This window comes from Palaemon carinicauda, chromosome 38 (assembly GCF_036898095.1).
Source record: "Palaemon carinicauda isolate YSFRI2023 chromosome 38, ASM3689809v2, whole genome shotgun sequence".
Taxonomy (NCBI): Eukaryota; Metazoa; Arthropoda; class Malacostraca; order Decapoda; family Palaemonidae; genus Palaemon; species Palaemon carinicauda.
Window position 1 is genome coordinate 63,250,487 of NC_090762.1, and position 13,049 is coordinate 63,263,535.

The 13,049-nt window shown below is 37.5% G+C and overlaps 1 protein-coding gene across 4 annotated transcripts in view; it reads right to left on the bottom strand.

Annotated features, from left to right (window-relative positions):
• Ca-alpha1T (Ca[2+]-channel protein alpha[[1]] subunit T) overlaps positions 1-13,049 on the bottom strand; it is a 340,709-nt gene that overhangs the window by 269,536 nt on the left and 58,124 nt on the right. For all 4 annotated transcript variants that reach the window (XM_068362312.1, XM_068362310.1, XM_068362308.1 and 1 more), the window contains one exon: positions 826-981. In XM_068362312.1, coding sequence (XP_068218413.1) covers positions 826-981 — 156 coding nt within the window. The remainder of the gene's footprint in view (positions 1-825; positions 982-13,049) is intronic.

Below are 13,049 nucleotides of genomic sequence, written 5' to 3' on the forward strand. Positions count from 1 at the left end.
TCACTTAAATGTTGTTTTCTTGTTTAAAGATAAATTACAACAGGAGGGGACATAAAATCACTTAGTATAGTTATGACTCTTTAAACATGGTTTAGTATCCATTGTATCCTAAAAAAGAATAATACTGTATCTGACATAAATAATGGTGAGTGGTTAGACAATTAAAGAAGTAACAAATTATGGAAACTGAGGTGTGTAAAAAAAAAATTACGTTACAATTCTAAGAGATACAAAACTGAATGAAAAAATGTATCACCTACTGACAATGAATGAAAACATTTTCTTCTGCAATTTTGCTTAAGATTCCTAACCAACAGTATCAGTAGATGAAGGTGAATATGACTATAATCAATGCATACCAATGATAATCTGAAGATACAAGAATCAAACGTAATATGACAAAAATATTTAAACATTATCAAATTCAATGCAGCAATATTTATTTTTAAATCGCATTCAATACCTGGAATACATAAAATAAAAAAAAAAATCCTAAAACTTTCAAAGATGTTTTAGAAATATTATGTCACCGCAAGCAGCGTTATGAGCAAAAGCTCTTCAAATATTCTTCTTTTATTTTGGATGACATACTAAGGCTTACTTCTGTCCACAAGAAAGACAATGGATATATTTCATAGAGCTATAAACAGTGATTTACAGTCAACTCATCGAAAATAATGTAAAAACTATATATAATAAGCAACTATTAGATCTAACCCTTCAACACTTAACCCTTGACATTGAATCTTTAAATACAACTTTCATAATTACTTAAACAAATCAACACATGACAGTAAGTTACACAAAAGAGATTCTAAAGCTTACCTCTGCGGAGAATCCCTCGACGAGAATAGCAACTAGCAGATTGAAGAGGACATAGTTGCCAAATGTCATGAGAGCCACGAAATAAAGGGAGGCCCAGTGACTCGTCTTTTCCATGCCATTGAAGAGGACTACATTCCAGTCTTCCTGTGTCAAGATCTGGCTCCCAGGTGTTAATGTAGGAATCATAGAATGTGAGTATGATGAAAAGCCAAACATGAAAATATATGGTTTTAGGAATCAGTGTAGGTTTGTTGACGTAGAGATTCAGACGTTGATTGTTGGTGGCAGAAGCGGTGTGTTGATATGCAAATTTTGAAAGAAAGAGGAAGAGAAAAAAAAAATGATGAGATATTACCCTATACAACGTCATATAGAATTGGCATAATGATCACAAAGTCAAATATATGTATTTAAGTTCAAAAAGTTATGTTAAATAGTACTGCATGAGAAATAGCAGCATCATTCAACAAAATCTCACTATCATACTTGGAACAGCTCTTTACTTATCATTATACTATTTAATTTCTACAAAGAATCTTGTATCATTTAAGCCCATACATAAATAAGAAGTTCAGAAATGAAATAAAATGATTAGCTAAAGATATTTATAACTGCTGATACCTCTTAAATCATATCTCATATCACTAATGAAGTCTTTTACATGTACAGTACTACCTTGATTTCAGGATGTTTCAATAAAGACAATGAAAAATAATTTCTAAGCTATAAAATATCTGTTAGTTTACATAATCAAAACTGATTGGGTTTATATGCCTCAGGTCGAATGTATCTGCTCCAAGTTAAATGGATTAATCATTTTCCTAAACATACAACCTTGTTTACATCAGTGAATATATATTATGGTATAAGGAATACTCATCCAAATGAAGTTTCAATATGGAAACAAGGCTAGCTTTAAAAGAAAAGTACTTTCTCAAAGTGCAAGTGATGTAAATACAAACTAATAAAAGGTGCATTCTGAACTGAAAATTTACATACAGGCTAAATTAATAACTAATATAATTGCATTGACACTTAATAAGATACCACTTAAAAAAGCTTGAGGACATAGCAGTTTTGTCAATAAAAACATGAATGACTTTATTTAAAGCAGTTTGTCACCGGCCTCCTCGTAGGTTAGCGTAATGTCAACATCGTTTCATGAAGCAAATCAAAAGATTTCTTTTATATTCATATGGCTTCTACTGTATATTAGAGTACATTCAAGACTTCCTTTGAAAAACTCCAATATAATGAATATTAGAATTTAACTGAACTGCCACCATTTGAGTATATTTCACAAAGTTAAAATTATATAGCATGAATCTGAGCACAGATGAAAATTCACAGAATAATTTGCATCAAATATAGAAAATCATTATGAAACAATATCCTAAACTAAACTTACCTTAAAAGTGTGCTTGTGAACTTACAGCTGTTATAAGCACATATGCTCTTGAATATCATGAGTAACAATTTCTCAATGTGACAATTAACTTTTGAAAAAGAAACAACTGATCATGAACAACATGCAGTAGGTTTTTTTTTTTTTTTTTTTTTTCAAGAGAAATGACTGTATTTGTACTTTGACTTTCATCTATTGGGTATTATCACAATAATCTCTGAGAATAAAGCATGCTAACTACATCACAGTTCAATATCCCCTGGGCTGTTTCCTAGCTACTAATGACTCATTTGTACATGCGATCACAGGCTAAAATGAACTCCTAGTTAAGAATATAATGTGAATATAATTATTTGGCAGGATAAAAAACTTTTTATTCAATTTTTCTAACTATATACACTATAAGTAAAATATTTCAATGCACTTTTCTGACTTAAGTATAATAATCTGCATGGAGACTATAAAAAATAAGGTAATGTTCAAAACATGTGACACCAAACTAGCTTGCTCTCTTTAACAGGATTAAGGTTATGGTCAAAATTTGGTTTTTTAATGCAAAAAGTTATCACTTGGAACAACTTGATACACAATGTCTCTTGCATATGATGATGAGCAAAAAGTTATGATTTCTGGTTCCAGTGACCTCAGGAGTTCAGTATATCCTTTGTTTTAAAATTCCCAGTATAAGAATGGACTGCAGCAAATAAGGGCAGATGGATTTTCAAAGAACTAAAATGAGCATTGCTCTTGAAAAGTATTAGATAAATATTGAAGATAATAATAAGGTTTCTACTGTCAGTATATTTCACCAGTCGTCTCTATCTTGAGCTTTTAATTCAATACTTCTCCATTCATCATTTCCTACTTCATGCTTCATAATCCTCAGCCATGTAGACCTGGGTCTTCCAACTCTTCTAGTGCCTTGTGGAGCCCAGTTGAAAGTTTGGTGAAGTAATCTCTCTTGGGGAGTGCGAAGAGCATTCCCAAACCATCTCTATCTACCCCTCACCATGATTTCATCCAAATGTGGCACTTGAGTAATCTCTCTTATAGTTTCATTTCTAATCCTGTCCTACCACTTAACTCCCAATATTCTTCTGAGTTTTGTTCTCAAATCTACTAAATCTGTTGGGTATTGTTTCATTGTCATACCACGACAAGTCCGTACAGTAACGCTGATCTCTCTAAACTGATACATAGTCTGATTTTTATACGTAGCATCAGGCGATTTGATTTCCAAATTTTACTTAATCTAGCCATTATCTGATTTGCTTTATTCAATCTTTCATTAAACTCCAATTCTAAAGACTATATTAGAGATCATAGTTCCTAAATATTTAAATGATTCCACCTCATTTATCCTTTCTCCTTCCAATGACATTTCATCTTCCATTGCATATTCCGTTCTCATCATCTGTCTTCTTCTATTCATCTTGAGCCCAACCTCATGTGATATTTCATCCATTCTGGTAAGCAAGCTTTGGAAGTCCTGTGGCTTTTTGCTAATAAGGACAGCGTCATCAGCATACTCTAATTTCCTGTTACCACTCCAGTCCAATCCTTCGCCGCCATCGCCAACTGTTCTATGCATTACAAAATCCATGAGCAGGATAAACAACAAAGCTGACAACACATTCTCTTGGAGTACTCCACTGTTCACTGGGAATTCATTTAATAGGAATCCATTAACATTAACTTTGCATTTGCTATGCTCATGAAAAATCGAATTTACATATTTAAGAGGAACTCCATAATGACAAGACTTTCCACAAAATTGATCAGTGCACACTATCAAAGACTTTTTAATAGTCCACAAATACCATCAAAAGTTAATTTCTATATTCTACACATTGCTGTACAACATGTCTCAAAATGAAAATTTGGTCAGTACAACTTATACCTTTTTGAAATCCTGCTTGTTCATTTCTCAGCTTTTCATCAATCTTTCTCTCTAGTCTCTTTAGAATGAGCATATATTTCCATGACAATTGATGTAAGTGTGATGCCTCTGTAATTATTGCAATCAGTCAGATCTCTTTTTCTTGGCATTTTTCACCAACATTCCTAGCACCCATTCGTCAGGTTTTGCCTCTTAATGCCACATTCTACAAAATAATTTTGTAAGTATTCTGATTCGCTTCATTTTCAGCCAAAATCATTTCAGCAGTAATTCCATTGTATACAGGGGCTTTCCATCTCTTTAGTTTTTTAATGATAGCTTCGACTTCTAAAACACTAAATTCATTCATGGGCACACCAAGGTCTTCCTCAGCTTCAGGTATAACAATCAAATTACTCCCGTCATATCTCCTATTTATGACCTCACTAAAGTCTTCCATCCAACATTGCCTTTGTTCATCTTCTGTTGTTATAACAGATCCATCTCTGTCTTTGATGGATATATACTTTTTCTTTTCTGCCCCAGTAGAGATTTAATCAATAATTCTATGAGCAATTCTTACAACATAGCCACTTCCTGAATTCATAGCTTTGTCAGCCTCATCTGCTTTCCTGTTAAAATATTCTCTCTAGTCATTTCTGGCTTTTCTTTTGACCTCACTATCAGTACTGGAATACTAAACATTCTCTACCTTGTAATTTCAATTTCTTCTTCAGAAACTTTCAACATTCAACTTTTGTCTGTGTCTCCTCTTTATAGTATCCCAAGTATCACTTGATATCCATGGTTTTCTCTTTGTAACTGCATTTTCCAAATCTTCATTACCAACTGACTGATATATGTTCTTAATTTCACACCATTCTTCATTAATTGCCTGTTCTTCATCTCTTAAAGTCTCTAAGACTGCAAATCAATTCCTAAAATACCAAAATGTGAATAATCAATATAGGCCTCATGAAAACTTGGAATATTTAAAAGCCCGCTAAGACCCAAAATAAAATATATGTGGGTCTGTTTATTCACACATATGTACTGCAATCATAAAAATAATCTTATATATATATATATATATATATATATATATATATATATATATATGTATGTATGTATGTATATATATATATATATATATATATATATATATATATATATATATTTATATATATATATAAGCTAATATCTACAATTATAATTATAAAAATGAAAATAAATATAAGTTTCACAACTATATGTAAAACTTTTCACTTTACTATACATGTCATTAGGAACCATAATAATATATACATGGGTTTTTATACCTGTGTATGTGTAAAAAAAAGTAATGAATATCAATTTTATAAATCTAAAATGCCCCCAAAAAAAGCCACTGTAAGCCTATAAACTTGGGCAAATGCTATTATAAAATTAATAACGAATATCACAAATATTGAAAGTAATTTGTATTTTCCTAGCAATACAAAATCAAGTCCTTTGACAGGGGGTAACATTCCAGCAAAATCTGGAAACAGCCTATGAAGAATTATCAAGGTTCTGGTAACTACTAACCAGTATCCACTGGTACTATGGGTGTGCTCAGAGCCTTCATTATGATTCTGCCTGGAACTTGTGGGGTGGTTACAGTGGGAAGTAAGACATAAAAAACTTTGTGTGTAAGCTAGAAAAAATACCAATTACTTTTAAAATTTTAATTTCTTCTTACATGAATACAAACCTTCATCCTTTAGTAGAGGAGTAATTCTCACGAAGGAGAAGTCCCGCTTGCCTAACTGGGTGGCTAGTAAACCGGGATCACGATGCTCAGTCCAGTAAGGAGAGCAGAGCAAAAGATCCTTGTATCCCTTGATCCATGGTTAAATGACCTACTGCATCGCAGCCCAAGAGTTTTCATACTAGAACCTATCTTCAGTGGGAAAAATTTTCCTGTTAAAGACTAATATAAGTATTGGATTTGTCTTAACTGTCACACTCCCTTCTGGAGGATGTGTGGGGATTCTACACTTCTACTATTTTGACAAAATAACTACCCGTCATTAGTGTGCTCACCTATATCAGTGTCCGTACAAGCTCATTAACATCACACCAGCAGGTCCAAACAGACAGAAGGAAGGAAAAGAGTTAAGAAGGGCTGACACTCTCACTCTTAAACAGACTTAAGATGTAAATGCCATCTTAGACACGATGCTTCTTTTTTTCAACACGAGTCAGGCTCGCTACACTACTTGCTGAGCAACTAGCATAGGTACTATGGAAAATGTACCCAGGGACTTGTGGGCGTAATCCCGAAGTTAGTGTGCTGTGAAGGTGGTCATTCTCTTCCAGCCTCCTGCCTTCACCACTTGGGCAACTGAATGATTCTTTCTGAAGGCTAAAGTGGTACCTATCCCGTGACTTCATGAGCTCTGAGAGGGGCTGAGGCCTAGGGTGCATCAATTTGCTCCCTGTAGGTTCTATTGATGACTTCATGAAGCCAGAAGGAGATGGCATTTCTGGAGATTTTCTTCTTTGTCCTCCCTGTGCTAACGAAGAGATTCTGTAAGTGGGGATTACATGACCTCGTTTGCTTTATGTAGAGCCTCACTGCCTTTACAGGACATAGAAGCATGTCATCAACATTGTCATTTTCTTTAGCAATGAGACTGAAAAGGAGTCAAACATCGATTCAAAGATTGATGGGTTTTTGGTCTTTGCCACAAATTCGGAATGGAATGAGAACAAGACCTGTCTCCACCGCTAGGAATATGACTCAAAGTATGGAGGACCATGCAGCTCTCCCACTCCTTTGGTCAAAACTAAGGCTAATAAAAACAATGTTTTAAGTGGGATCCTTGTCTGAGGCTCTCATCAAGGGTTTTCATGGAGCCTTTTGGAGGGATCTAAGGACCCTGGTCACATTCTAAGCTGGGGGGTTTGATTTCCCAAGGAGGACAAGATTGTTCAAAACTCTGAATCAAAGCTGATACAGTAATTCCCAACAGGAAGAGAGGTCTCCTCCTCTTAGCCTGAAGACTTGGCTCAAAGCTAAGCGATTAACTGCCTAAATCAGGTGTTTTTCATAATGCAATTACACAAGAAAATCTGCAACTAGTGCAACAGAGACTTCAAGTGGAGAAGTGTTCCTCCTAGGATACCATCATAGAAGAGTGTCCACTTTGCTTGGTAGACTGCTGTTGAAGACTTTCAGAGGTATTCGGAGTTATTTTGCAGGATGGTTTCAAAAGCCTCTCTCTCAGGAGAAGCTGGATAACCTCCAACCATGAAGTGACATCCAGTTCATCACTCTGTGGTATCTCTTCACTTGTGGCTGACATAGGAGGTCGTACCAAGTTAGGAGCTATTTTGGAAGTTTTTCAGGAGATTTAGAAGGTCCAGATACCACTCTGCGTGAGGCCATTTCAGTGAAACCAGAGTCATTTGGAGATTGGCAGTGATGATGGCTCTGCTGATCACCTTCCTTGTGAATCAAAAAGGTCGGTAAGCATAGATTTCGAGGTTGTCCCACAGATATTGGAATGAGTCCTCGAATGCTGCTGCTTCGCCTGACACTGGTGAGCAATAAACTGTCAAGTTTGTTATTTAGGAGAATGGCAAACATGTCTATTATCGGGGAACCACACAAAGTAAGGGGTTCCCTCACCACTAGAGGATTCAAAGAACATTCTGAGCCCACAATCTGATTATGACAACTCAGGTTGTATGCAATCATGTTCCGTTTCCCTCGAATGATATGTACTGACAGGGTTACTATATTGTTCCCTAACCAGAAGTGCATGTTCAACACCAACTGGTAGAGGGTTCAAGATACAGGCCCACCCTGCTGGTTAACATAAGCCCCTATAGTAGTGCTGTCGCTCATCAACACCACTAAGTGATCTCTTGCTATATCTTAGGAATGGATCAGAGCCAGGTTTGTTGCCTTCAGTCCCAATACGTTCAAATGGGGCCTTTTGTCTACTTCCTGTGCCACAGACCTGAAATAGACCGAGTTAGAATGTGTGCTCCTCACCCTTCTCTGGATGCATCTGAAAAAAAGGATAAGCTCTGGGGGAAGAACTTGTAAAGGGGAGAGATCCCTCTAACAGGTTTTAATCCTGCAGCCACCAGGACAGGTCCTCTCGGACTTCCTCTGTCACCCTGACCAGTATGTTTGGAGGGTCGGACCTATGTCTCCAACAAGTCTTCAGAGTCCACACCACAGAATGAAGGTGTAACTTCACATGTGAGACTAGACGTTGCAGAGAAGACAAGATGTCCAAGCACCCTCTGCCAGTGCTTGGCTGTGAGAGATTCCCTGTGTCAAAAAGGGTGTTGTGACCATCTTCAACCATTGTGGCCTGTCTTGTGATGGGAACACTTTTGCTTGAACTGTATCTTTATTCATTTTCAAGTAGATAATGCTTGGACGTGGGGTGAGTACAGATTTCTTGAGATTTATTCAGATCCCTAGTTCGTGAAAAAAATTGAAAAGGATGTCTCAGTTGTGTATAATCTGGGACTCTGACTCCAGCAGCAATAGCCAATAATCAATGTATCAAAGTCCTATTCCCATTATGTGAGCCCAGGCTGAAACAAGTGTGAACGCTCTTGTAAACACTTTGAGGGGCTGTGGAAGATCTGAAACAGAAAACTCAAAAACAATTTTTTTTGTCCCCAAGACAAACCTAAGGTCTATCCTTAAGTTCTGGTGACCTGAAATTTGGAAGTAATCATCCTTCAGGTCTATGAACAGCAAGAAGTCATTCTGTCCTATTGCTTGGAGGACCGTGTTGGTGGTCTCTATCTTGAACTTTGTTTGCAGACCAAAGTTGGTCAGATGGGACAGGTCAATGACTGCTCTCCTACCTCCTGACAACTTCTTTACAGATTCTCCTCTGTCCTCATACACCTGACAACACAGATTACCAAACAATTCTTCTTCACCCAAGAGGTTAACTACTGCACTGTATTTGTTAAGTGGCTACTTTCCTCTTGGTAAGGGTAGAAGGGACTATTTAGCTGTGGTAAGAAGCTCTTCTAGGAGGACACTCCAAAATCAAACCATTGTTCTCTAGTCTTGAGTAGTGCCATAGCCTTTGTACCATGGCCTTCCACTGCCTTGGGTTAGAATTCTCTTGCTTGAGGGTACACTCGGGTACACTATTCAATTTAATGTCTCTTCCTCTTGATTTGTTAGTTTTTATAGTCTATATAAGAAATATTAATTTTTATGTTACTGGTCTTATATCTTATTTTTCCTTGTTTCCTTTCCTCACTGGGCTATTTTCCCTGTTGGAGCCCCTTGGCTTATAGCATCCTGCTTTTCCAACTAAGGTTGTAGCTTAGCAAGAAATAATAATAATAATAATAATAATAATAATAATAATAATAATAATAAGTTGCTGAAGAGACACAGAGACAAGTTGTTGACCTTCTCAACTGCTTTCTTGTCTAACATATTTTAACCTTCTCCCGAAGGAGTAGGTCTTTAACAGATCCTCTAAAATACAATGAATGGCTCATCGGCACTGGAGTGAGAGGAGGGATGGAGCTGGCAGATGGGGGCAGTATCTGACACGAAGAACCTCTACAGTTCAAGGTTTTGCCCCATGGAATTGTCACCTCATCTACCAACTCGTCAGGCATTTCCTCACAGGTGTTGACACGGGGGTTATTTCCACCCTTAACAAGGTCCTCTCCTGCCTCGTCCATGTCTGCCTTGGTGTCTTCAGCAAAAGGGCTGGCCCTACTCATTCACTCTCTTATATGGAAGATGGTTGGTGTTGGTTCGCCTCTGTCTTGTAGGCGGCTTGTGGAGAAGAGTTCTTACATTTAGTAATGATTGGAGGCTGTTTGAAAGTGTCAGCTCTCATGAAGAAGGAAGCTTGACTAGCTTTCTCCCACTTTGCTAATAGTGCATCCACTTTGTCTGGAGGAAAGTGGAAGTCGCTCTGTGTCAATGCGAAAGTACATAAAGAAAGTGTCTTTTGATGCCATATGTCTGACAATACTTATTGACTACTGTGTCCTGTCGTTTTAGTACCAAATTGTTCCCCTCTATATGCAGGCAGGTTTACCAAAAATTCTACTGCCTTTGTATCTGAAAAGATGAGCACCTCATATTGTTTGTGTATCTAAGAATCCGCAAAATTCTGAGATGCCGCAAAATATGAGAGAAAGACTGCAAAGCTGGCATTGCTGCTGCCTCCATATTCATGCCCTCTGAGGCTGAGAAAACTGATGCTTGTTGTGCGAGCCTTTCTACTGATGTCCCCGGAGGTCAGGGTTGCTAACTCTAGGTCTAAGACATTGGTTCTTAACTACTCCAAGGGTCTCAACTTAGCAGGAGCCGGTGAGTCGATGACATAGGAAGGCTCAATGGGCTTGCGGAAGACAAGACTTGCTCTCTTCAGAGGAGTTATCTGTAGGTAGGACTCCAAAAAGTCTCTTACTGATGATGCCTGTTCAATCTATTGTTTTTGGAAGCAATGTACTTCTCCCAGACTTTCTCCACTCCGGAAAAGGGAGAGAGGCAAGGAAAAATGTGAGGTTCAGAGAAAGAGTTTCATTTATATGGGGATTCTGGGTTCGGACATGGTTGTGATATCACTTGTCTAGGTTTCGTCCATCTCAAATTTACAATATCAATAAGAGAGAGCTATGTTCACCTCTAAACTTCGATTGCCCTAACCTAGGGTCTGTAGGGTATGAAATTCCTTTCTTTGTGTTCAGAGGAACCACAAGCAACTCTGATGGGCATTTAAGTTTGCGCTCCGCTTATGATCAGTTACAACCCTTAGAAAAGGAACTGGTCGCTCAACTGATGGAGCCTTCGCTTTTGGATTTTTCACTTGTAGAGAACTTTATTACTGAACAGCATGCTTGTCAAGGTTGGTGCACCTCTTGGTGGTTTTCTTCTGATATCTTATCACCCACAAGTGAGTCGTCGCATGCCTGAGGTTTGCACTCTCTATGGTGGTCCACTGCCACAGGCTGAGAATGTGTTAATGAATGACATGTTTCGCAATGGCTCTTTTTAGCCTGCTGCTGGGAGATTTGTAATCAAATCTTTCGAAAACGGAAGCCCGGAACAGATACAGGGGCGCTCTTCATTGGTTTAGAAAATGTTTACAGCAATCCCAGAAGAGTAGGTAGAGAATTCAGAAACAGTGTGTCATAGGAGTCAATGCACATGGGCGACAAAGAGGGCAAAGACACATCAGGGCACTTCTCATCAGAAACTAGTTTCTCTAGGGGAAGCAGGGAGATCTATTACCTTGGGAGCTTGCCCAGTAATCATAAAGTTGTCAATCTTCTTTGGTTTGCCCTTTGAAGAGTTAATTGAAGAAGGGCTGGAGTGACAAGTTTTGGTAATCAGAGGTTAGAATCTCGGTGACTTTTCCAACATCAAGGATGAACTCAAGGGAGAATGATCATGTTTGGATTTCTTCCTCCTACTCCGAAACCTCACCCATTAGTCTTCCTCCTATTCCAAAACTTCACCCACTAGGAGGTCAACCGCTCCCTCCACACATCACAAGGGGAGTCTGAAGTGCAGCACTGCCGTCTACACATAGGATACAAATGGTAAGGATCAACCTCAACCTTAATAATAATGGTGCCACAGTGATGATCTGACAGACTTGAACACATCCACATTCTGCCATATTCCTTCAAGCTCATCCTGCAATGAGAAAAAGTGAGAAAATTAGAAAAACTTCAAAGCATCGAGAACATGTCTCGCGTCTGTGCAGTCTGACGGCCAGACTCATAATTAAGGCTTTGAGCACTGTCAGACCCATACCACCAGTGGATACTGTGTGGCAGTTGCCAGAACCTTGATAATCTTTTATTGGCCATTTCCAGCTTTTACCAAAAGGTTACCCCTACTAAAGGACAAAGATTTGTATTCCCATAGGAATAAATAAACTTCATGATTATATGGTTTATTCAATATATACCACTAGATTAGCCCTATTCCTTTTTCTCTCTTCTGAACAGGAATTCTTACAGAATCAATAAAAGATGAGGTGAGCAGCAATAAGAGATGATGGGGAAGCTCCACTAAAATTAATTAAGTGTGACTAAAACTCTTAGGCTACATTATGTTTAAACTGTTTACCACCCATCAATTACTGTGCTATATAATTCAAATGTAAACCAAAAAAAAAAAATATTTTCTTATGGTATATATCTTTTTATGTTGGATTCCATGTTTTATACAAACAGGAAATTCCTTTGGAACCACAGTATTCCTAACCCAAAAACAATGCAAACCAAACTTATTGGCAGCAATTGGGAATGAGAACAGCAAAATGAATGCCGATTTAACACAGGTATGTGTTGACAATAGTTTTGAGGACAAGTTTCTGTAGGCTTTGGTGTTGCCAGAGGAGCTTCCTCTGACTTATTGCAGGAAATCTTGTATGGTGAACGGGAAATAGTCCATTGATGAGAGTCAGGAACATTAATTTCGGGTTCATGGAAGAGGTAATTTTATTCTCTTATTCATTTTGTAGTTCACATAGCATTGTCCTCCAACTATCTGTTAGCTATTCAGATAAACATATCTTCTTTACTTAATCATTAATAGCACACACCTTATCTTGTATTAAGTTTGTTCAACTTTTCTTATTGGGTTTGGTGCATACCTTACGGACTTGTAGCATATCTGATAATTTATCTTCAATTGCCTTGACTTGATGGTACAATGGCTGATCTCCCAGAAAATAATTAGCCTACCTGAAATAAAACATCTAACTCCATTTTCTAAGGCAAAGATTGGCCAAATTCTGAGGGGGACCTCCTCATCCCTCTATTTTTCTTCTTCTTGAACTGCTATTGCTGTATCAAGCATTGATCACAAATAAAAATCTTTGTTTATCCCTTTCTGATTTTACACCTCTGCAGATTGTTTAATATTTTTGATCTTGCTGATCATTCAGA